The sequence below is a fragment of the Cylas formicarius genome, unplaced genomic scaffold (assembly GCF_029955315.1).
Source record: "Cylas formicarius isolate icCylForm1 unplaced genomic scaffold, icCylForm1.1 PGA_scaffold_3__17_contigs__length_32017465, whole genome shotgun sequence".
Taxonomy (NCBI): Eukaryota; Metazoa; Arthropoda; class Insecta; order Coleoptera; family Brentidae; genus Cylas; species Cylas formicarius.
The window spans coordinates 4,980,256-5,007,917 of NW_026844326.1; the positions used below are offsets into that span (position 1 = coordinate 4,980,256).

Below are 27,662 nucleotides of genomic sequence, written 5' to 3' on the forward strand. Positions count from 1 at the left end.
CTATTTTATTTTATTTTATTTTGTTTTTTACTATTTTGTTTATGTGAATTTTATTTGATATTGGGCACTTGGCCTGTGGTTAAATAAATAAATAAATAAACATACTTTCCAGTCGTCTGGAAAAATGCCCAAATGCGGTGATTTATTAAAAATGAGATATAGATGTCTCGCCAAGGCAAAGCGTCTAAGAAATCAGAGAGATATTCCTTCAGGGTCAGGTTGAATTGAATCTACTCAGTTCGGTGTAGATCTCAGAAATATAGACCGTACAGGAGGACTGAGGCTTTTATTGACATATATAGCTTTGACATAATCCGCAAATAAATTCGCTAGGCCAGAACCTAGTTTAACTTCAGCGTTGTTACATCTAAAGCCATTTGGCAGAATATTATTGCTGCACGGTGCATTTATCAAGTTCCAATATCTTTAATATTTTCTGGAAGGCTCTGTATTTTGGTTCAGTGCAGTAAGCTGAGCGAGACAATTCTTCACAATCCTTCCTGAGTCCTATGTCTGATTATACCAGCCCAAATTCAATCAACATTCACCTGTAACCTTAAAACATATTCCTGTTTGTATTGTTTAGTTCTGAAAACAAATAAGTGACAGTCACAACGGACATTAACAAAAATTATAGTATAGGAAATTTATTAAATTTTAAACTTAGAACCAAGCCAACCTAAAATACCTACATAACACATTATTGCCTCTTTCCTTTTTAGTCAAAACATCTGTATTTTTGTAGAATTTTCTTATTTCCTCTTGCGAACTCTTGTTCCATATGTTGTCTTTAATTCTTTTAATTATATGTTTCTGCTCTCTTCTTAGTGATCTATCCTCCTGTTTATATTGTCTGCTGTTCCTGTTTTAAATGTTTTTATATGCTTGAATTGCACTGTGTATTGCTTATGTGCATTTCTCGTGATACATGACCTTCTCTACGGCACTTCTGCATTTTCGCTAGTATGTGATACTAGCACCCCAAATAAATAAAGAGTGCAAAATTCGCACAATTTTGTTCGAATTATTTTAATTTATCCCACCAGTCGGTACAATAACGATCATGTCATTAACAACGTAATATGTTCGAATGCTAATTGTAAAAAATAATAAATTGCCAAGACAATAAACGTGTTTTCGGTCGTCCTCTGGACTTTTCACCTTTTCTCGGTTAAACAGTCTAGCATATGAGATCGACGGCTTTTGCGAATTGTAATGTGTCGGTATATAGTGAGCGAAGTGTGAAGCCAGTATTTCGAGATCATGGAAAATGATTTATATTTCACGTAAGTAAGATGTATATTTAATTGATGTAAGCATCTGGAGAGGTTCATCAAAGCTAAAAGCGGACGACATCAGTACATATTTGATCTATTTAACGAGAAGTTTAACTTCTTTGTTTGAAGAAATTGAAACAAAGTTTTGAAATTTTTCTTAATTTTTCGAAGTTGATACGAACAAGAGTTATATTTTTCTCTTGATACACCTACAATATTACAGAAAGAAAAATCTTTTTTTCTGTTCTCAAATATATTGGGATTGTTAACTCATTTTGATGGGTTTTTAAATAATTTAGAATTAAAATTTTTAAAATGTCGAATCCTCTCCCATCCAATCCACAAGTGATTATCAAACTTATTTCTTTTAGCACCCCTTTGAAAATCAAAATAAATAAGAACTAAAAGTTCAGATGTTCACGAAATTATATATTTTTACATGACAATTGTTTCGACAGCACCCATATTTATCAAATGTAATATTTACAAACTACCTACTGCTATTTACAAAAATGACCATAAAACCTTAATTAATGTTGTAAGAATTTAAGTTCAATAAAGGAGAGGTATTTAAATCAAATTATTTAGTGTGATAAATGGATTTTCATCAAGTAAAAGCCACCTCAGTTCAACCTTTGAAAATCAATTATTTTTCAGCGACCCTCATTTTTTATGCAATCATAAAACTTAAAAAGCTCACTTTCATTACTTGAATTATTTTGATTATAGTGTGCTATATTAGCCGGTTCTGGTGTTCAAACGTACATTCTAGCGTACGCAACGTACATTTTAGCAGTCGCAGTAATTAAAACGCAACTATATAATACTAATAATATATTTTAATCAATCAAGGTAATCAATTTTAGTTTGTGAACTAATCTAATGAAATGAAATGGATGAATTTGATGAATTTTAACAAGTTTGGATATCAGGTTCGATTTTACTCAAAAACAGTCGTAGCTTTGGTAAGCAGCGTTGTTGCAGCAGTAAATACATGTTAACCCAAATATGACGATGGTAATGTCATCAAATATTGTTTTATTTCCTTGTTCGTTGTCAGTTTTATAAATTCCTCTTCTAGCTGGGGTGAGATTGGCATGTTGACATTTGAAATATGATCTAACACCCAGTCTGGTAGTTATAATTCCAAAATGTCCTGGAATCTTTCAATTAAATCACTGTGAAGATCTTACAAATATTGGCAGTAGACGAGTAAGTCGTCGTCATTGCAGAATACTAATAAATCGGGAAAATTATGGAACTCACGTCTGTCGATATTGTCATTGTGTAAAAGCAGCTGCAGCTTTTTGTTTTCATTAAGGTAAAGTATCCGCCCTGAAATTGGAGATTCATATCCTTAAGCAATGAATAAAGGTCTGTCAGGTATCCGATATATTTCTTTGATGTGATGAGGTTTTCGCGCAATCCTGTATCTTTGTTTTCCAAGAACTCTATGACTGAGTCAAACAGATTGTAAAAACAAGTCAAACAATTTCCTTTTGATAATCGATGCACTTCTGTGTGAAAGATCAATATGTTGAAATCGTCATTATTAGCAACACAAAGCTGGTTAAATAATATGTCATTTAAAGAGTTGCTTCGGATTCTATTGACTGCAATGATTGAAACAGTCGTTCAATAAAATTTCTATAGCAAGTACATCAGGAATTTTGTTTTTAAGTACTATATGAAGCATTTTTGACCACCGTCATAGCTGGAACACCATCTGCAGCAGCTGACATAATATTCTTCAAGGGAATGGCTTTTTCATCACAAAACTTTCCCAGTGTTTTAAATACGGTTTCTCCTTTTGCGTCTGTCTTTAAATTTCTAGCAAACAAAAGTTCTTGATATATTTTCCATCTATAATATACCTTACGTAAGACAACAACAATGCTTCATTAGTTAGTACAGTGAACTCATCCCATTGGATTGGCTAGTCTTCAAATGATTGTATAATGACTCTTCAATGTTTTCAGCCATTTCTTCAATTCGTCTTTGCAGAGGACTATTACTCAAAGGAATTTTTCTAATTACATCTGCCCCCGGTTTATGGAGCACAGAGTTTTAACTTCTTTGTATTGTCGGCAAAATGTATGTTTCTTCGATGGTGTGTGGTTTTCCAGTTCTGAAAAATATCTGAAAAATAGGTTTCATCGCATCATTCGAAAATGTTTTCTAACAAAAAAGGCGCAAAGGCAAAGATGGGTTTGTTGAATTTTCTATGAATCCATGTTGTGTAACTTATTGCCGTTTTTTATTTTTTGCTTCCCCCATACCACTGGTTTCACAAATATGTAAATAAAGTGTTGAACTTAAATCCTTGTTTAAGGATAGCGCGCGATACCACTAATGAAGATATAACAAAAATTAATAGCTTTTATCTAGGAATTATATACAGCAAGCACCGACAGGATAATTCCTGTCTCGTTTGTTTACTATTTACAAAACTTCTGGATTCCTCTGCTGACAGTTCGCCAATCATCTTGTTGGCTTCTTCAGAACTTAACTGAAACTGGCTCGCATTTTTCTCGTACCTGCTTGCTGCTGCTGACCCAATATTTTATTTATAATTAAGATGAGAAGCTTTGGTTCCAGATTCTCGGATTTTAATATATCTGAAATGACGTTGAGTGTTTCAAGAATAGGGACTATAGTAAAGAGAAATTCTACTTCGAAACTGACCAGAATATCCAAAACATGGTTTTTAATTGTTCAATGAAATGAAAGGAATTACGTACGAAACGATCAGTTTTCCCTGTAAAGGGTTTTAATATAGAAGCTAGATATGTTGCTAGCGAATTTATTGGAGAATAGGTCGAAGGGGTAATCCTAGTTTGCGAATCTTAGGGAGTCCGTAGAGACTATAAATTTTAAAGTCATCAGGACTTTTTCACGGAGTCTGATAGAAAAGAAGCTCTAACAGATTGCGTTCCAAAGATGACGTAGGTTCTTTTTTAAGTTGACAATGTGATCCATCTGTCAGAATATCTTGAATCTTTTCCTGATATTCATTTGGGTTCATTGCCACCGTAGCATTTCTTTTATCTGCTTTTGAGGATTACTGTGTTACTTTACTTACTGGAGCAAGCCTTCAGGGTTTGAACTGTTTTTTTAAGGATTTTTGCGGTTTCAAATCGAATTTCATTAGATGATTAACAGTCCGGTTTGTTTAGGATAGTATCGCCATTTGAAATGATTTCCTTTCTTGGGATAATACGTGGGGCAAGGATGAAGTTGAGACCTTTTCCGAAAATTGGTGCGATAATACATTTATCACAGTGTTTGGTAGTTGAGAAGATGGTTTCACTAGTGTTGATGTTAGTTTTTCAAATTTTTGAAGGTGGTTCTAGGTAGCAAGTAAACGAAAATTTTCAGCTTTGTCATGAATCATATTTGCAGGGCTATCGAACTCGGAAGGGGACAAGATGGAAGCAATTTTAAGATGTCGAGACAGATGGGTCTTATTGGTTTGGTATATTTCTTTACGGATATGATGAATTCTTTCACGAAGTAAATCAAAACTATAAGGTTTTGACATGACGGGATATTTAATCTCTTTCGACGCTCAATCGTACTGAGCAAGTTTGGACAAGGATCGATGAACCCGCCGCACTAATTATTCGTTATTGTGTAGTAGGTAGGTTTTAAAATTTAGTGAAATTTAAAATATGAAGTAAATGAAATTACAATTACTACCAGCGCCCCCCTAACCAATGTCAACGCGTCATATCACACACTTTAAAAAACACTGCACTTCACTTCATGGCGACCGAAAAACAATTGAATTGACTTTTCTTTGGGATGCCGTCATAAAAATGTGATTTTAATCTGGACTATTTGGTGGCACTGATCCGTGTCGTGACGGAACACCGTCTTGTTGACAAATTGTGGTGTTAAATTGCCTCAACGGTTAATCTTCCGATTTTATTTTGTTTAAGTACCTTTCCGCTGTGAGTCCAATTCGAAAAATAATTGACCCAGTCAGTGTGTCGTTAAAGATTGCACATCAAACATGGATAGCTTGTCGTTCCTATTTATTTATCTCCGCAATACCTCGAGGATTCTGGGTGTAAAAATATCAGGATCTTCTTGAAATTGTCCCATCATGTTTTCGCAAAACCGAATTCCAATTGCCAATTCTTAAACGGGTAAAATCGGCATTTCTTAAGGGTTGAATGATAAATATGATACTTAGCTCTTCATTTTCATCGACCTGAACTATCAGCGATTTCTAATTAAGGATTGTCTTTCCCTGAAGTTCATTTCTATATATCTGAATGTGCTTGAACCATCATCATGGTTCGCCAACTAATTCCCTGTATTCTCTTCTTGCTACAGGGTGAGTCAATGATAGAGTAAAGTTGATTTTCTCACTGCGTTCAAAAGGTATGAGCAAATAGTAAATACAAAAGTAAAGATTGGATTAGGATGCGCAACAAGTATACATACCATACATACCGACTCTGGTTAATGGCATTTTTATTTTTAATACTGCGAGATATAGTTTAATTTTTCTAATATTGTGACTTCTTTTTGTCTAAGACTCTTGCTATAATATTAGTTGGCTATAACAAAACTACTAGCCACCACTGTTATTATTAAAAAACGAACAGGAGAATGAACTTTGTTGAAGCGGTAGATTAAACAACAGAGGTTTATTAGCAATTTTGGTGTTAATAAAGTCCAAATTTTAAATTAATAGAAAAAGTAAATATATCAATGAGTGTCAAAAAACAAATAAAATATTCCATTCTATTCCAGTTAGCGCTCCATAATTTCTTGCTTTTTGATTAAGATATTGTTTAACAACACATAATTAGAGTAATTATTTCCGTAAATAGAATACGTTCATTTGTTTTTGCACGTAAACATCGCGTGGCGCGTGGCTACCGTAATATACCGAGTGCTCCGTATTCCCCGTATTTTCTCAGTTTCGTGTGCTTTCAAAAATCAAGAAATAAACTCGGTTAAGCTCTTATTCTGTGATTAGTGCATATGATTTCACTATGGGAGCCAAGCTCATGAGCGGGCCAGACGCTCGTGAAACCTGTCGTCGCATGCTTAAAATCTAAACTGGAGGTTAGAACTTCAAAAAAGAGTCGGCATATTTGATTTATGCGCGTCTTCGTCACCAGTTCCTGACTTCAATGATGAATTATACTTGTTTATTAATTAATTAATACTACACTCAATATAATATTATACGCAGACGATCTGACACTTCTAGTACAAAAATGAGGATGATTTTAAAGAGGTATAACAGACTACAAAAACAATGTGATCAATACATTCAATATTGTGTGAAAATTTCAAAATAAAAACAGCAATTGCTGGAGTTATTGAAAACACAACCATTATGTTCAAAAATCTTCATAAATAAAGTTTTGGAATCAATTAAAGACTTTCGGTATCTCGGATGCCACATCTGCTATGATTATAAACATGACAATTAACAAAAACTTGAATTCGCTTTAACAACACAAAAAGGAGGAATAATCCAGGCTCAAGAAATGAAATTTATAAGAAGAGTGGAAGAATGTACAAGAAGGGACCAACTTAGAAATGAAAAGATAAGAAAAGTCGTTAAAGTAGTTATGCAAAGCCGATTCGAGTGCAAAAATCAGACATAACCTCAAACACAAAAACCACTTGCTTGTAGGAGGTGTTACGCACAGCTGAACGACGAGATCAAGAAAAACTGAAACAACATCTAGACAGGATTAACGCCGAACTAATACCTGAGAAGATTGAATTGTACATACAGACACTGTCTAGTCAGAGACTATTCATACTAAATTTATGACGTATTTGTGGTAGAACTGTAAATAATAATGTTTACAAATAAAAAAAATAATATATACACCAAATCAAAAAGCTTTGCTTTACCCTATAAATTATCCGTTTTTCAAAAATCTTCGAAAAATCACTGTATTCAAGACTCTTTTTTTCAATTCTCTCTTTATATAAGCATAATGTTGGCAAGTTAGAAGAAAGGCAGCAGACAGTATTAGTTTTGTTCGATCTACATTTTGACTTGGTCGATGTTGATATTTTATTGGACAAGCTTTGTTCATATGGTATTGGAGGTAAAAGCCTTAAATTGGTTAAGGTCTTTTCTTGGGGTTCGCACGCAGTTGGTCAAATCGCGAAACGCCTTAGAATTTAAATACGTCTCTGACTCCAGGTCAGTGAATTGCAGTGTACTTCAAGGAAGGAGGAATAGTGTTTATAAATTATGTGTTTTCATCTTTCGCCCATACTTACTTTTCCCTTTTTGCGGATGATGTAGTTTCTACCCTTTCTGCAGCATCGTTTGAGCAACTTAGCATTGCAATCAAGACAACTGTTGACCAAATGAAACATTATGCAGAAATAAACAAATTGATATTAAATGAAAGTAAAACTAATATTATCGCCATTTCAACACAGAATTTAACCAAGAGTTTATTAGTACGCTTCAATGACCACAATCCAACAGAAAAGTGCTCCTCGGAGTTTATGTAGACCCGAGACTCTCCTGGTTAGAACAGGTGTATCATATTCTCAAAAAACTGCCTGTTTACTGCTGTTTTTCCCTTGTTAAAAATGTACTATTTTAAGGTTTTAGGATGCAGAAACACATTTTACGAACTATACTGTTTAAGTCGTGAAATTTTTCATATTGTTCCACAATTGTGCCACTTATTTAAAAAGCAACCCTAACCTTTATATACTCTCAAGAAACCCAGATATTCAGTACAATTTAAAACCGAATCTTAATATAATTATACTTACACATCGACTGTTTCTTACATCAAGTAGTCCTTTTGTTTTGACTATAAAAATTTATAATAATTTGGCTATCGATAGTTGTTTATACATTTGTTATTCATCTACATTGTTAATTATTATTATTATTATTAAGATAATTTTATATTTATGTATTCGCACTTGTAACTCAAGCCTTATGAAAATAAAGCTATCTTCATCTTTATCTTCATCTCTGATGCGTGATCTTATGAATACGTTCGGCAATTGCAGGTGAGTTTTCATATTTTTTTGATATTTTTTGTCCTGTTTCACCAATGTATTTTGTACCGAATTTGCATGGAATGCTGTTAACTCCTCCTCTGAATGTAAGGAAGGACCACCGTGACAGGTATGGGGTTGCTTTTAAACCCATATTCTTTGCGAGATTGTGATGCAGTGTATTTGGTAATACTTAATATCTTTCATGTGGAAATGATTTGAGAGAACAGCAGATGTTAGATGTTTTACATCTAGGTTCAGTAATTAGGGTTGGGATAGTTTAATGACCCTGTAAACTAGGGAGTTGAGAACCAATGATAGTGATGTCATATTGCATTAATGTCTGTTATTTGTTAATTTTTTATTAGTAATAATATCTAAGAATGGGCCTCTCTATGAAAAGTATCGAGAACTTCCTTTTCAAAAGCCTCCGTAAGTATATATGCAATGACGAGTGATAATGAAGTAGCCATAGCTATTCCTGATATGTGTTCATAAGTTTCACCGGTAGAAGAAAATATGTTTCAGACAAATATTTTTCAGTTAAGAGAATTGTTTGATTGATGATTGCCTATAGATTTTAATATATCTAAAATCATGTAGACAGTTGCAGGAATACGAAACTAAGCAAAATATCGTTTTGACCTAATTTAATTGTTTTGAATTGTCCAAGGAAGGTATTAATTACGAAATTATCAGATTTCCTTGTGGATTTTGATATTTCGCTAGAGAATAGGTTGGAAGACTAATGTTGCTAACCATAAATCAGCAATCATAGCTTGTGAACCTTATTGATGATAGAGATTTTCACGAATTCTAATAGAGAATTTTTAATAGTAGATTTGCCGTTGCGTTTCATAGATGAAGTACGACCTCTATTAAGTTGATGGCAGGATTCGTTTTTAAGAATAGGATTTGGAATATTACATTGAATGCTACCTTATGCAGAAGTTGTTATTAATTGATAGTAATTTTCAACTAAGATCAAATCAAGATCAAATGTTTGATCAATGTTGACTGATACAAAATCGTAGAATTGATGTAACGAAAACTGCGTTGTGTACTGAACACGCGCTGTAACAAAGCTCCTCATTTGATTTGGAAACTAGAACTTGATTATCAGATTACGAAACTATAATACTGTTCATACGAACGCGAGCGGCTTCGTTCGTAAGTGAATATTAATTACGGTGAAATAAGGCTTACGTGAAACTCCGGAGTAGGGCAACAAAATAACCCGATTCTGTCACAGACATTCGACGTTTTCCAAATTGAATACGAAACCGTTCCACATCCACTGCATACGAAGACGACAGTTTGTATTTTCAATAGATGTTTACAAAAAGAAACTAACCTAAAAGACAAAGAACCGTTAGCCGAAAATGACATCTTGCCATTACGAAATATAAAAGTGAAGGTCTCGAGAGTATATAATAATAAAAATAATAATAATAAGAATGATAATAATAAACTGTTTATTGACACTAAGATACAAGCTTTTGCCTCAAAATAACGTTAGAGTCTACTGAATACAGGACGCTTTAGTTTAATAGCATATTAAATTTAAATTGAAATTTATTAACATTTGTGATAGAAGACATAACACTTAATTAAGGTTGAGTTACAGAACTCGTCTGCTACCTTAAGTGTTATTTATTTTACAAATAACGCAGACAAAATAAGATATACAATCCTAGCCAAGAAAAACAAACTGACCAAAAGAAGGGAAGAGGAACCAAAATAATGGATTCCATAGCTTTAAACTTAGTCAATAACTGTGGGACAATTTTTCACTAACCAATTATTCAATTTATAGATAGCGCAACGCTTTAGATGTTATAATATTTTTCATTTCAGCAGGAATTATATTATATAATTTATTTCCAATGTTCGCTGCCCTATCCTTTTCTTAGCAAATGGTTCTGTTAATCCTGCAATGCTTAAAAAGCTGATCTGAGGGGTACTGTCGATCAAGTTGAAATATAACTTTCAGGAGTCTTTTCTGAGAATAACCTCTAATGGTTTCAGATTACTTTTATATGCACTTGCAGAACTTATCTCGTTTGCTTAAAAATATATACTAGGGATGTGATTTTTTTAACTAGTGATTGAATGTGAATATACCATTTCAGGTGGCTGTCCAATTGCCTGCTAAGATATTTGACACTGTATGTTATTTGTATTTGCCACAATATTTTTACTTGGTAGAGTTTTTTGCAAATTTATTTTAAGTAATTCAACATTATTCCAAACGTCGGCTTCCCTCATTACGACTGTATCATGCGCAAATGATAAGTAAATCATTCAGGCAGATATTGAATAAAGTGGGACTTGGGACTGTTTCATGTGGTATTCCACAGTTAACAGTTTCTTGGCTACTACAATGTTCTTAATTCTAACTGATTGTTTTCTGTTATGGAGGTAGCTCTTCAATAGATCTAGCGCAAGATCCCTGACACCAATTGATCCTAATTTGTTTATTAAAAACCTATGACAAATTGTATCAAAGGCCCAGGTCTATCCGGATATTAATACAATTGCAATTTGTGGAAAACCGAAATGATTGTTACAAAATAAGCTGTTTATGTAAAAGAAATTTTATCAATTTCATATTTATAACTCTTTCGAATATTTTACTTACATATTTGATAGAATACTTATCGAACGATACCGCCAGCATTCTAGCACCTGCCTTGTTATTTAGTTATTTTTTAGTTTCCTCTTAAGATTTAATATTTTACTTCTGTATTCTATAAATTTGATAATTTTTTCTATATTACCAGTTCTGATATAGTCTTTATACAAATTAATTTAATTGTTTTTTGACAGTCCCGCGGTTATCCATTCTTTTTTTTTCTGGTTTTACATCTAATTATTTTAGTTGCATGATGTACCATCGTTAGAACGTCTTGGATGTATTCATTTACCGCGTGATCAGGATCAGCCTTACAAAACACTGAAATGAAGTTTTCATTTTCAGCTAGAGTTTTTATTTAGGCATATATACTTTTTTGTATATAACATATTCTTCATTATTTTTACTTTTCATGATATTTTTATTAGTAACATTAGTTGCATTGGAAAATCATCAGAAATGCGGGAGTGTAATACAACTGGCTTAAAAGTTCCTTATCAAATTTGTGATTCAGACACGTTGTCACTTTCAATTCGCGTATAAACATTGCTTAAAGATAATAATCCGTGCTCACTCAGAGCGTTTAACTAATTATGAGTGTTAACATCATCAAAACGATGTTGACTATTTTCATCGACGATGTTTATATTGTATATTTATATTATATATTATTTCAGTATCAGCTTTTGTGTATTGTTGTATATATTGAAACCGGTGCAAAAGTTGGGTATCGCTTGTTTACTCCGCGTACAGGGTTGATCCATTATAATAATGCATAATAATAATACTACTAATAACAACAACAACAACAACAACAACAACAACAATAATAATAATAGTAATAATAATAATAATAATAATAATAATAATAATAATAATAGTAATAAATTAAATCAACCAAATAATATTAGATATTTAATTATTATCTAGGAGCCACAACAGGAGAATAATGTCTTCCTTGTTACAGCGAGTCTACACACTATCCGTATTGAAATTCATACCACGACTGAACTGAATCCTGTTCTTAATTCGTTCTTAATATATAAACATATATAAATAAATAAACTATAACAAACTTCCTATATGCTTAAAGGTTTCAATTTTAACTTATTACGTTTAGTAATTAATTATTTTTTTATAAATCGATAATTAATTAATAAGCAAAGCGAAGATGGTATACTGAAAATAATCTTCTTTAAACGAAGATAATACTCAAACTTTAAAAATATCGAATAACTCGAGGTTAGCGGTGGGAAACCGCGCAAAACTATCGAGTTTCATTATAGTGACAAATTGTCCTGGCCACAGCATACCGAGAGGTAAACCGCAGAGCTAAGGATATATGCAGTGAATCCTGTTCTAGGAATAATTTCTTGAAATTCTACGAAATTTCATTGCAATCCCAAGCCGTTCCACTTAAATTCCACGGAACCCAACTGAATTTCACTGCATTCCACCGCAATTCGTTGGAAATTCCACGGAAATTATTTGGAATTCCTTTAAAAAAAATTTTATTTGAATTATCGAAAAATTTGGAATAAAAAATATTTAAAAAAAAACATTTTTACTATAACTTAAAGTAAAGCTAGAAAGAATAAGTAAAATTTAGTGATTATTGCAGAAAAAATTAAAATTGGCTCTAGTTTCTAGAAAAGCAAAATTTAATTCAAAAAATATTTTTCACTTGTTTTGAGTGTTGGAGAAATTAAAATTTAACATGTAGGACCCAAAAATCGTGTTGACCGGTGTAAACAAAACCAATATTTAGATACCTACAATTCAAAATGAGTGAATACAAATAATGAAATATACATGGCAGTCCCTGATGAATGCGCTAAAAATCAATGCAAAGCAGTATTTTCACAATTTAATTTGGGCATATACGGGTTGCAACAGACAGCGGTATTTTATCAACTCACATTTGTATTATCTGTCCTCAGTCATTATGCCTATGGCAAAATAAATAAGAACTGAAAGTTCAGATTTTCACGAAATTATATATTTTGACATGACAATTGTTTCGACAACATCGTGTCTTTATCAAATGTAATATTTACAAACTAGCTGCTACTATATATACCGAAAAATGACCTTAAAACTTTAATTAATGTTGTTGTGAGAATTTAAGTTCAATAAACTAGAGGTATTTAAATCTAATTGATCATTAAGCAATACATTTGAATGTCTCATTTTCTTAATCTCCATGGCTTTCAATAAATTTAATTTTCTACTTTTTGTGGTTGTATGTAAAATCTCAAAATTGTCGTCAAAAATGTGTTTTTCTATGTTTAAGTATGTAGCATAATTAGAATCTAGACTATTGTTTTTAAACGCTCTTTTATGTTCTTTAATGCGTTTCTTGAAGGATCTACCTACCTGTTTGTCCAATATAAATTTTAGGACAAGATCCGCATTTCAACCTGTAGACACTTGATTTTTGGGATTTTAGACATTTCGTTTTATTGTTTTTTAAATATTTTCCTATTGTGTTGTTAGTTCTGAAAGCTATTTTTACACCACATTTGGACAAATGTTTTGAAACTTTTTCATTAGGTTCTCCAACGTATGTAATTGTTTTAAATTGTTCGTGTTCTGTATTAGGTTTCGGATAAATAGAGTTTACTGTTGTCTGTATTTGTTTTTTATTTATAATTTTATCTATAATGGACAAGTCGTAGCCGTTGTTCAGTGCAATTTGTTTAATGATATTAAGTTCTTTGTTGAAATTTTCTATTAAGAGTGACGTATTAAGAAGTCTGTTTGTAGAAGGGTGATTTGAGCTGTTATGTATGACTGTATCCGTTTGTGAAGGTTTGTGATATATTGAAAAATCTAATTTGTTTTGCGCTTTCGTAATAGTTAAGTCTAAAAAATTAATAGAGTTATCCTGTTCAATCTCGATAGTGAGTTTTATACGATTATGTAATGAATTAATGTAATTTAAAAAAGAATTCAATTGTCTGTCCGTTCCAACATGGCAAGCAAAGACATCATCCACGTATCTATACCACCATAAAAAACTTTTACTTAAAGGATGTTCTAGTATGATATTTTCCAAATTATCCATAAAATCTCGGCTAACAAAGGACTAAGTGGGTTTCCCATAATCAAACCTTTTTTAGAGTTATAAATCTGTCCATTAAAATCAAAATAATTTTAGTCTAAAGATACTATTAAGCAATCTAATAAATCTTGTTTCACCAATGGGTTAACCTGTTTCCGAATTAGGGTGAAATCTACTAAATCTATAGCATGTTAACCAGTATTTTTTTTTATTTTTATTTTTATATTTAGTTTTAAAACCACTGTCAAAGATCAAACGAACCAAAAGCCACCTAAATATGTATTTGTCCATTTCTAATCCATAGCCTACTTATTCTATATAATAAAAAATTACGGTGCAAATATCTCGAAAACGGCATGTTTTATAAGAATAAATATTGCATACTCCTGCCAGGGCAGTTGTGACGTATCAAAATTGATACGTATTACGATTACTCTGACTGGAATTTTTTTGCGTAGAAACCATAATTTAAAAATAAGTAACGGGACGATACTAACAAAAAATTCATTGCATGAAATAACGAGATTATAGGTTGTCGATAATTTAGAAACTGCTATTTTATCAGATAGCATGTGGAGGGCTCTAGTTGCATCATATAATCCTTCATGCTTTTTCGTTAGTGTCACTCCGTTACTTTTTTTGCAAGATTATTGCACGCAAACAAGTTATACTACTTTTTTCTGAGATATTTGCTTTATTATATTTTAGTACAAGCAAATTGCTGAATCAAAAACACTTCATTAAAAATAAGTAGGCTCTGGGACAGAATTGAACATATCCATATTGATATAAGCGTTGACAATCATTAATCTAAATAAAATATATTTAACCGTTTTTTTAAAACGGAATCAAAAATAAATTGTCGCTCATTGTAGCACCCTGTATATGCCCAAATTAAATTCTGAACTAAAGTTAGTGACATGGAAATAAGAGAAAGTTAAGGCATGAAATAGGGAGATTAAAGAGTGTTACCAAGCCCTTTACATATTGTGTGAAAAAACAGAATTTGATCTTTTCCATCATCTCGAAGAACCGCCGAATCCAAGTTTTCGTGTCGATATTTCAAAAAATTCGCCATTTCACTAATTTGGCTCGATATCATTATTTTCACGAGTTTAATCTAAGATTGCTTTATAAGTTTCTTTTCAAGTTGACCACATATAAATAGATACACTATTAATTTACACAGACAAAACATACCATTTTTAATCGATTAGTTTTTAGTGTTTGGTAAGAATTATACTTTTTCATTTTTGTTGTGTTTAACTATAAAAATATGATCAAATTGAGCAACACCAAATAATCAATGTCCGACTTTTAGAATAAAAAACGTTAATAAATGAAGTCGACTGAGGCATGGACAGACTTATTGTTTTATTTCTATGTTTAAATAAGGGAATAGGACTTAATAGTTCATGGTGTAGTGTTTTAGTGATAATTTTGTAAATATTTCTTCTAGGTACCCAACTTAATTGACTTTTTCAAAAATCAATTTGCTTTGATCTCAATGAGCTTTGCAATTTGTATTTCATTAAAGACGATTGAAGCTGACGTTGGTCCGTAGAGAATTTTAAAATGCTTAACAAAGTGGGAATTAATTTAGGTACTTTAAATAAAACTAAAAAAATGTTACTACCAAAATAATTAGCGTTGATGAGTTGTAGAACATTGATGTTTGTTATTGCGAAGCCAGCGGCAATTAAGACATCGCTTGAGGAAATGAGGGAATCTCCCGTGAACGCTTACGTTGGATAATTTTTTTTTATTACTCAACAACAATGCATAGAATCGCTTCGTGAAACTTTTGGTGATAAAGCACCATGACAGAAAACATCTATGATGTAATACAATCTCAACTCCCATAAAACACAACTCAAAATCTGAAAGAAAAAAACATCGTTGTCCTTAAAATATCGAATTAATGTCTCGTTGTCCTTATTCACTCGATTTATCGCCTAGTGACTTTTTCTGGTTTCCTACTGTCAAACAAAAAATGCTCGAACAGCGATTTTCATCACCTCCAGAAACTATTGTTGGGCACTTTCAAAACCATGTTTCTACAATATTAGCTACAGTATTTGTTTCACTTTTTGTAAAAAAATTAATCTCAACCCTCGTAGCAGGAAACACTCGATTGACTAGCGACAGTGTTTAATGACATTTTAAGTCACAGATTGCGTACCCGTGATCAGTGTATGATTGGATCCTTATTGAGTGATTGTCAGAACTCACAAACGACAAAACACTATGACAAAAATCTACCGATCGTTCTCAAACACCAGACTAAAATGCCGCAAATGTCCGAAGTAATGTCTGTAATTCAAGGAACGCGAAATGCATTTTGATGCTTAAGTTCTTTGCAATTCCACAAAGTTCCAAGATAATTCCTTCATAGTTTACACTATATTTCCACTGCTGTTCAACCCTAGCAGCATGCCGATCAATTCTCTGAAGCTTTATTAAATGTCATGTTTCTAATAAGATAACCTCGAAATTAATTTGCGCTACTACATTGAACGCAATTCGGCTTCCGTGAAAACTTGGGAACCAGAGAAGCCTTATATAGCATGACAGTCCTTTTTCAGAAATGTAACGATCGACAACGGAAGATTTACGCTTGCTTGTTTGCTTGAAAAGGCTTTTGATAGAGTGGAACATGTACAACTCATTAAAATGCTAGAAAGAAAGGGATTAGACAAACAAGACATCCAGATTATCAAAAATTTGTACTGGCATCAACAAGCGTATGTTAGATTCGGTAACCTGGTAACGGACCTGGTGGACATCCAACGAGGGGTACGACAGGGATGTGTATTATCGCCCCTATTATTCAACATGTACTCGGAAAGCATTTTCGCGGAGGCCCTGCAGGAGGAAACTGATGGTATTAAGATCAATGGACAGATCATTAACAATCTGCGATATGCAGACGATACGGTGATCATTGCCGACACGCCAGAAGGACTCCAAGGGCTACTAACAAAACTAAGTATAACGGGAGAAAGGCTTGGCCTCAAAATAAACGTTGGCAAGACCAAAGTAATGGTTATTAGCAAATCTCGAGAGCCTCCACCAAGGATATCAATAAATGGAAAGGACATCGGAGTGGTCGAAAACTTCAAATATCTTGGAACTTGGATAAACTGCCACTTGGATCCTGAACCAGAAATAAGAGCCTTCACTTCACTTGAGAAGAAGAAGACATTCAAAAATTTCCTATGCCATTTCGTTATGAATATACAGTACTGCAGCACAGACCATCATTATTGCCATTCTGATTTTTAAAATTGCACTCTCTGTAATAAACTGAACACACCTTTTTTTACATCATTATAGTTTTGTTATTATCATGCCGATGACATTCAACTGTACTCTTTCTGAGAAATGCCTTAACGAAGCAAGCAATATTATTAATTCTGGAATGAACAGATTTTACGATCTCGTCACTAATATTATTTGAAAATGTCAATCAAATTAACAATATTGGAAGCAACGTAAAATTCTCTATAAAGAACCCTGTTTTGCCTTTTTGTAACAATTAAGCAAATTAAAGGTTACATAGATAATAGTGAAAGGCTTCTATGCGATACTCTAGTACCATCACAGTTTAATCATTCTACAGCATGGCTTGTATACATTTAATAATACATATAGAGAAGTATCGTGTTGAAAAACTTGATAACTCCTGTCTCCTGGTGTATTCAGTTCTACGTAGAACTAACGTTTCACTTCATATATCTGGTTTGGCTGAATTTGAATCTCTGTAGACAGGTTTTCATAACTATGCCACAATATGCAAAAAGAGCATCTGAAAAAGTGCTTGTCATACAAAATTGTAGATATGATTAATCAATACGTTAGTATTAGTATTAATAGCTTTTTTTTGTGCGAGAAAAATGGATATTACCAACATTTTAGTTTCGTTTCTACCCAATGAAACTTTATCTTAGATACTTTCCCGTTCTTAATTCCCCTGTCGCTCACACTTCAAGCGTAGTCTCTACCTCTGCCACATGTCTGACTTCCTTGGCCCCTTGACCCTTTGATCTAGGTTATTGATATTAATTGTTAATATTTAATTAGTATTAATTGTTAAACCAATAAATAATAATTTAATATTACTATTATTTTTATTACTACCTGTTAATTGTTTTTATTCAGTTCAGCAATGCCTTAAGAATAATTTTGTTACGTATATCTGTTATTAGTTTTAGTTTTTTTTATTGTGCTTATTTAAAATGTTTATATTTTATATTTGATTAATTGTTATTATTTATTATATCGCAATTTAGGTTTAAATTCAAGACTACAAAAGGTAGCAGATACTTACCTGATAACACCAAAAATTTGTATCTCAAGCAAGTTAAGTGAATCCTGATGGATAAAATTATAGCTTCTCTACAGCCATCATTTTGTGATATTTTTTTAATTTGTTAATCCGGATGCCTCAAATATACAACCAACAACATATTTACAAATTTATTATTATGGTTATTTAACACACCTATATTTAGCGTAAGCGTTTGCGGCTTAAATCTGATTAACTCACTGAATTTGTTTCGAAGACAGTTATTGTATATTGCAGCGTAGACCGAAAAGGGTTGTGTCATAGCCTCAGTATTTCTGGATTCGGCTTCATCTCAGATGAAATAAAATACATTTATTGTGATTAACACCTAATTGTATCAATGTTTTGACTACCCCTTTATCCCCTTTTCCTCTTTATTGTGAGTTATATGAGCAACGAAATAAGGTATTGCAGAAAAATCTGCTACCTTTCTACCCTTCAGGGTAGAATCTCGAAATGTGCAATGCGAAAAGAAACTTCACTTTAGTTTCCAACTCAGACGGTGCGTTAATCCGCAATGAAATCATGTGCCTTTAATTAAGAGGTCATATTTGCTGTTTCACGTGCATTCTAGCATGGTCAATAGCAATTCAATGCAAATGCCCAATAATTTTTTCTCGGGTGCAGTGTAACAATAAGTATTTCTAGGTTTGCACTGAATTATGTTGTAATTGTTTTCCACCTAATGAAATTGTTCCGAAAAGGTAAATAGGCATGTGAACAATTTTGAGGTTAGTTTTCCCCCGGTTAACGTAACCTCAAAACATGTTCTTTGGGTTACTTTGCTCCGTAACAAGGTGACCCCGAAACATACTGATGTTTAAGAATTATGTATTATTATTTATGTTTTATAATATACCCTATTATTGTTGATAGTATACTAGGTATCCTCAGCAAACATGCCCAGAAAATATAATAAAAAGCTTGGGTCAGGAGAATATGCTGACCACACCCAAGAAAAATTGCAAGAATGTTTAAATGCAATAAGAGCAAAAAGATTCCAATCGCAAAGTCGAGAAGAAATACAATATACCCAGAAAGACAATTTTGAACAAACTCAAAGGCATACTGGAAAACCACCTGCGTTTACTTCGCCAGAAGAAGCGAATTTTGTTCAGTGCATTGTTGCTTATTTAGACAGATGTGGAAGAGACGTTTAGATATTCCCGAACAATTTGACTGGTTAAGAATGGACAACATCGTTTATTGTCAGATACCCAGAAATATCGCGACAGTAATAGATGTTAAGGAACTTGTTTGAGAATTTTATGTCCCTTCAACACACATTTGGAATTTTACCGAAACGAACCTAACGAGCGATCCGGAAAAAAAAGGCTATCGTCAGAAGAGAATGCTTCATGTTCTCAGGAAATGCGGTTGGGGAACTGTTGTCACCACATGTGTTTTATCGAGTTTGCAAGTTGTAGACCACTAGTATCTAAAACGGACAAAAAGGATGTCGCTACAACGCTAGTTCTTCTGGATAGTTTCATAGCAACATATCTGTCGACTGGGTAGAACTTTAAAATGTGACAAGTTTTCTTCCCAATTGACTGTCTACTCACCTATATTATGTCGAGATAATCAAATAAGCCTTTAATAGTACCCACCTAACGCAGACTCTGGACGAAGCATCTTTTCGCCCAGTCAAAATAGCATGGAGCAAAGTGCTATCAGACTGTCAAAACACGGAAGACGCCATTAGAATGACAAATATAGTAAAACAGCACATATAACAAAAATGATCATAGAAAATTTAGTAACAGGTTTTCGTAAATGCGGAATTTTTCCTTTGAACGTTGAAGAAGTTTTAACCGGCATGCTTAGTAGTCCAGACAATATAGATGTTGTTGGGTTTTCTTTCCTGAAATAATTTGACTCAAAAAGATTCTTGTTTAGTACCAATACTAATATTCGAAAAAAAATTGAGTAAATCACCTAGGAAAAGTGGGTGTGATGAACAGTGGATGAGCCTATGACAACAGAGAACCTTCTACTGAAAAAGTAGGGAAGCTATACTTAATTTGAATGATCATAAAAAAAAAGCAGGAAAAGGAAAAAAAGATCATAAGAGGGAAATTTCGCAAAACAAATAGACTCCATTTTGATGAAGTTGTAAGCGATGTGGGATGTTTTATTCTCTTATGACGGACAGTTCCACCATTTGCAATTGTTTCCCTTGACAATAATGGGGTTATAATAAGTTCAATGCAGAAGTCGCTAAAATGAAATGGCCCTAAACGAAAAAAGGTACAGGACTAGTTAGCTGACTAGTTAGGTGTATATTTTTTTATTCGGGATACTATTTTCTATACGGGTAACCACGTACATTTTTATTAGGAAATATACCGCTTTATTCAAGTTCTTATACCACTATTTCACGTGCTACTTAAATTACAATTTATGTAATAATTAATGCTTTGTTTTGTACTTGTTACATTATTTGCAATTATATCCGTATTTTTGGCTTAAAAAAAATGTAAATTATATATTTTTTTTTTTACATTCACTGAGGAATAGTAAAGAAAATATACACTCCAACAAGAAGAATACAAGCGAATATTCCATATTTTTCTAAGTGAGGCATAGTAACCCTTTGTTCCACTTTCCAATTAAAAAAAAAGTAACGCTAATCCGTTGTTTTTAGGCTGAGAACATATAAAAATAATTAATTAGTATTTTTATTATATGTAGAAAATAAGTAGCAAATTTTTTTTTCAGATTTTATTATAATATTTTTTAAAATCTTTTTTAGTGTCCCGTAAAAGCGGAGGTTTACAGTTTCTGAAAAAATAATTAAATGCATTGGATAGTCAAAGACTAAGTATATTTATTACTGATGTATTAAGTAGTAAGTAGAAACCCATAAAAGAAATGAAGCATCTCCTTTGATAGAAATTATTTGTTCCTAATTATCGAGATTGTCATAAAAACATTCTTTTGACAAATTTAACAAAATGTCTTAATTAGTAGTCATAGTTTAAATTTATCTAGCCTTTGAGTTGGCGTACTGTGATTGTGTTTATTGCATTGAAAATGTCCTATTTGACTACCGAAGGTTAAGACATGTTGATTGTCTTTTCCCAGTATTATCAAAACGCATGAGTTATCTCACCAGCGAAGAATCCAGAGTTCTGAGCCAGCGGAGTCATATTCCAAGGATTAGTTAAGAGATGTTGTTGTAACGAACAACTTGTAAAATGAAGTTAATTGGCGCAGTCATGGCAGATTTCTAGAAATTTACTAACTGGAAAAATCTATTGCTGATTTCCGAAAATCAAAAATGCCAGTCTGTCAAACAGACCAGCAGGTCTACGTTCGAAAACGTGAACGTAAAAAACTTGCAGATAAATTCACCAATCCACTGAAATAAAATCCTCAAACTTAGACCGGCATACAGTAACATGATTAAAATAATCAAGCACAAGGTTTCACATTTCAGGTTTGCGAGTTAACTTTGAAAAAAAATGGACGATAACTCAGGAATTATTGCAGTACATTTAGGAAACGCGAAAATGATCGAATACACCTATACTTTGACCTACACTCAATAATATTGGAAATTAATGAAGTGTACTTGGATAGGGAGAATACCACATAAAAAATAATTACCCACCCAAGGTAATAGTCCAAACTATATTAAACCTCTAAATAAAATATCAGATATTCTGCCTCATCCGAAAAGATCGAAAAGGGGTTTGATAAATGTACTTCGATCTGTTTTTAATGCTACTACAGGAAACCTTGTTGCATCTGAAGGCGAGTACTATGAACCCCTTATTAAAAAGTTGTAGGATAACCAAAACGAATGGAACATATAGTCGGTCTCAATCTTCATCGTGCTGGCTTCTGTCCGCAATTATGGACGTTACCTGCCGACGGCAATAAAACTCGGGTCCGGTAAGTATTAAACGATAGAACATCAGGGACGGACGCTCAAAAGTTTTGATAATAAAAAACAATGACATTAAGTATATACAATAAGTTCATAGCTAAGAACATCTATAAATAATAACATTTTTAGTCGAAATGTCTAAATCTAATTCTGTGTCACTATCAGAGTTGTCATTCAGATTAATTATAATTGGATTTATGTTATTTGTATAGAGTAAGTAATTTTTCCATCTCTCAATTGATATGATATTAATTACATTTTTTATCACATTTATAACACTGGGATTTGAAGTTGGAGTAACATTTTCTGCTCTGACTTTTGATTTTACTTCGTTCCGATATGGGTTAAACATGCAATTACACGGAGGAAGACGTAAAACAGTATACCCAGCCTATTGAGTCAAATTATCGTATACATGCTGCTTTCCAAAAGTTAGGCTTTTTTGTAACTGAATTCAAAATAAATATCATTTTCTAACAAATGCTCCTGGATTTCAGTTTTGTAAATTGATGAGGCTGGTGCTTTGCGTCGCAGACGGCTGTGGTAACTTGACAATATATACATGACATTAACGCTGTTGTTGGGAATATTTTTTAAAAGATTCTTGCGAAACCAATTTTCAAAAAGTTCGACACTTGCATCCTCATGACAATCCAAGCTAGAATTCTTAATATTCTTTGCAGACAACAGCAATCAGTGTGGGATAAATCCGTCTTCTGACCCAGCGTGTATTATGGTGATGCGTTTTCCTTTATTTGAAAGTGCTTTTGTCTGACAGTTTTGAATAGAATCAACCCATTCTTTTTGTACAGCCTCGTATCGTACCATGTTTCATCAAGGTAAATTATGGGCCTGCTTTTAATGTCTTGAATCTCATGTTACAAATAACTCTATGGAGAGTCTAGCTTCTAGACAATATATTTTCCTTCTTATAGGTATTGAACACCATTGTCTACACGGTGAGTTCGAAAAATCTGGCCCACCCCTGCCTTGTCACTCAACTAAGAATATTTTTTATGTTAATGACATTCCCTAATAACAATAGCACGATCAAGATTGAGACTTAAACTTGCAAATGGATGCCGTCATCAATGTTATTTCCATTTAAGCTTAAGAAGAACAAGTTTGGACTTTATATTAGTAAAACATCGATACTCCGAATTCTACACCCACCACTTAGACTACTGTGGTTAAATTTTATGGTAGCTGAGGGTCCCCATTTTCTATCTCGAATATTCTGAAGAAGTTAATTTGGATAATACGCATCATTGGTCGCTAGTCGCTAGTCGCATTGGATGCGTGAAGTGAATTATCAAATCGGTGTCATGTGAATGTCTGGTGCAGTGTTTTGGGCGGTCGAATTATAGAACCTTTCTAATTTAATGGTGAAGTTAATAGCCAAATTCATTTGAACTTTTTATGAAACTACATACCGATTTCATTGCAAAACGTTCCTTTAAAAACGAGTAGTGGTATGTGGCTGTAATACGATGAATGTCCAGCAGACTTTTATCATGAATTTTGGAATTATTTAGATCAGTCTTATCCAAACTGTGGAATAGGAATAGGCAGTTTGTTTCAGTGGAATGCTAGATCTGTAGACCTCACTGTATTGGAATTTTACCTTTGGAGTAGAATAAAAGATATTGTTTATTTTATTGTTGGTATAACTAAGGAATATTTTTTTAATATCATCTAATTATAGGCTTTTAAAATTCGTAAAAAAAAAATAAAAAAAGTTTGTCATTTAAGGTTTGATGTGAAATGCGTAACTCTTCAATACTGCGTAAACTTCAATATAATTTTCTTAGTAGAATCGGCCTCCAAAAATTTGTATTTGTCACTTCCGGCTTCTTTGTATAAAGCAGCAACGTGTGACACATACAATAATGTCCCTTTCGTTGTGGGTATATACCGGATGTCATTTTTCGAGTGTCTTACGCGAGATACGGGATGCGTTTCTCTTTCATTCTAAGGCTTATTAGAAAAGTAAATATTGGGTTTTTGGTCGTTTTTTATACAGAACTCAGTGGCACACTCAGATTTTTTCTATCTTCGATAATTTTCGCCAAATAAACCACAATTAGATTTCTTTAAAGGGTCACCTTGTACATTTTAAAAGTTAAGTTCAGTTAATATTTATATTTTGAATACTTACTGTTAGTCACTTTTTGTTAGTTCCCATGACAGGTTATTTGAAAAAACTCAACTTAAATATCTGATCCAAATCTAATCTAAAATAATGACACCTAATGAACTAAAAATGGTCTTTATTAATTAAAAAATTAAATTAAATTTGTGAAAAATGTGTATGAAGCTTTAATCAGTATAGGCTTATTAAACAAGAAGCTTTAAAATAAAACTGTTTACTTACAAAAACGCCGATATCGTCGATAAGGGATAAGGGATAATATTAATAGTGGAGAATTGCAGAAAAGGAATAAACGAGTGATTTTAAGCTCGCCGTATAGTGATCAGGGCCTAATAAGAAGATAAATATATTGTGTTTCTCAAAGTGAAGTTGTTCCTACGTCGGCTAAACTGAAAAAGAAGTTAGAAGAAGATGAAACCAATATAAATAGAGTTGTTAGTAAAATGGGATTTAAGTACCGTAAAATAGACAAAAGACAAGTAGTAATGGAATCACACAGATTACACACTTATATCTTTAACTACCTTCAAGAAATAAAAAGATATTGATTAGACAACAGAACCAACATTTACATTGATGAAACATGTTTCGATACACACGACACCATAATACACGGGTCAGAAGACGAACTGCTTGCTGTTGTCTGCAAAAAATGTTAAGAATTCTAGCTTGGAACTTTTTGAAAACTGGTTTCAAAATAATCTTTTAAAAAATATTCCCAATAACAGTTATAACGCAAGCCACCACAGCCAGAGTTATAACTTAGATAAAAAATGTAATGAATAACATACCAATAGAAAGCCGGAAAAATTCAGTACAACATATTATTAAAATTGAGGATTCTTACATTTCTATAGAAAACAATCTTAATCTTATTATAATCCTACTATAATTAATATCAATGACGACTCCCATAGTGAAAAAGATTTGGACATTTAGAATAAAAATGTAATTATGGATTGATATTCCTAGCTATGAATTTAATTTAATAAGAATATATCCACCTAAATAAATTTTAAAAAAATGTCTTATGACCAATGTGACTAATGTTCTGTCCGTTGATACCTCCGGACCCAAGTTTTATGGCCGTCGGCAGGTAACTTCCACAGTTGCGGTCAAAAGCCAGCACGACGAAGATTGGGACAGACTATACCCGACGGTATATATTTAATTTTGTAGGTATTGTCACCAAAAAGAAATCCAAAATCGATAAATCGGGAGACCCAGTTGGTCATCTTGTAGGTATATCTGTTCCAATCTTGTGACAAGAGCACATCGCCTACTATTTAGGGACAATATTTTCGAAAATTCTCAAATTTATTTGCAGTAAGACTGCATTACCATATATGTATTCTTTCCACTATACAACATGAAATATTAAAACCAGATCGGCCTGAAGTTCCCGTGGAAATGTTACACGCTGATTTTCTGGATACCAAATTCTTGAAATTTGTAGATTCAATATACCAGCATTCTTGAAATACAACCATACAAAGGAATGTTCAAAATTTACTTCATGTAAATAGCAATAACAAACCTCTATGCAAGTTTTGAACCAGATTTAATAATTCCGACAAAATTTTCTTCTTTGCTGCAAGAACTAATTGGATTTATTTGGAATGAAGCCAACACGATAATTTCATCAATGTCTTTGTTTTCGAATTTACAAAATGATCCGTGAATTAAATCTTTTAATTAAAATTAAAAATTTTCAAATTTAATATTGGCCGCCATATTTAGTTTGTAACACAAATTACCAAAAACAAATCTCAAAAATTTCAGAATTTGAGAGAACTGTGCTACTTTGTTTTCAAAATAATCTGCCAGGGCTAACTAAAGTCGTAAGTAATACATTAGCGTTCTATCAAATAAATTTGAAACAGACACTGATTCTGATAGCAGAATCAAAAAATTAAGATTCTTTTTAAAAATTACAACAAAATTCTAAAACGTTATTGTAATGAAACTTCGAACTTTGGTCAAAAAACTCCGTGCTGTATACAGGGTAAGTCAGTGAAGTTCATTATTTAATTGGTAAATACAAAAAAAAAAGATAAAAAAAAGAAAGAAAGAAAAAAAGAAAATGGTAAATACAAAAGTTGTATATTGTAAGAGTATGGTAGGTGGCTCAAAAAACACGAAGAATATAACATACATTTTTCCACTTTTTTATTAATAATAATACATACCTTAACCTTAAAGTTTTTGAAATATTTTGGACAGCACCATTATTTCTAAGGTTAGCATTATTCGAATATGACGTAAAACATATATGCAACGGAATTTAAATTAGATACTACAGGGTGTTCAAAATAAAGGAATATTTTTGCATCATTAAAATTGAGAAATCTCTTTCGATTTTCTTAAATACATATTATAATTTTTTCTGAAGGATCTTACAACAACTTACAACTTTAATGAAGTCTTTCATTTACAAATTTATTATCCTTTGAGATTTATTTTAACTCTTTCAATATTTACTTTTCCTTCTGTCTAAGACTATTGCTATTATATTAACTGGACATGACAAAACCATTAGCCAACAGTTAAGACTAAAAAATGAACATGAGAGAGAACTTGGTTGGAGCTGGTAGATAAAGGAACAGCTATTAGCAATTTTGGTAATGCAATGAATCTACCTCTACCCATCCATGTCTATGGGTAATATTTATTTAAAAACTCTCAAACTTCTCGATGGTAATGCGGTAGAGCTCCATCTTGCTGAAACCACATTTACTAGTTGTCAATGTTATCAACTTCTCGAAGAAATTGTGATAAATCATTCTGCAAAATGTTTAAATATTAACAAATAACTTTAAAGTGTTTTATTCCTCACCACAGATTAAGTGATAAATGATTTTGGTTTTGCACTTCCCGTACCCAGAATAGACTAAGTGTTGAATAATAAATCGGATTTGGATCAAAAATTGCTTCATTAATAACTGTGCAGAAGTTTACCTTCTGTTCAAAATCATGGTATAGTAGTTCTTGGTGTTCGATATGTGTTTTCTAGTGGTGCGATTAACTGTAACTACTTAATGGCCACTGACCTGAGCGTTATATTGAACTTTAAATAAAATTTCCAATTATTTTTCTTTATTGGTTGCATTCCGGTTTACCACCAACAAAGTATTTTTTACGTATCGCCTAGTATATAAATCACATCATTAGTTCAGCTTTAGGAAAATCCATGCTTGGTTGGTTTTTAATTTACTGACAACGCATTATATTTTTTATGAATCTATTTACTCGGCTAACATGTAGAAACTTGAAAATGTCG

At 32.5% G+C, this 27,662-nt stretch overlaps 1 protein-coding gene across 1 annotated transcript in view; it reads left to right on the forward strand.

Annotated features, from left to right (window-relative positions):
• Positions 1 to 1,150: 1,150 nt before the first annotated feature.
• The window catches only part of LOC132699065 (uncharacterized), a 69,936-nt gene continuing 43,424 nt past the window's right edge, over positions 1,151 to 27,662 (forward strand). Inside the window, exon 1 of the mRNA XM_060665527.1 lies at positions 1,151 to 1,286. Within this exon, the coding sequence (XP_060521510.1) occupies positions 1,264 to 1,286 (23 nt within the window). The 5' untranslated portion in view covers positions 1,151 to 1,263. The remainder of the gene's footprint in view (positions 1,287 to 27,662) is intronic.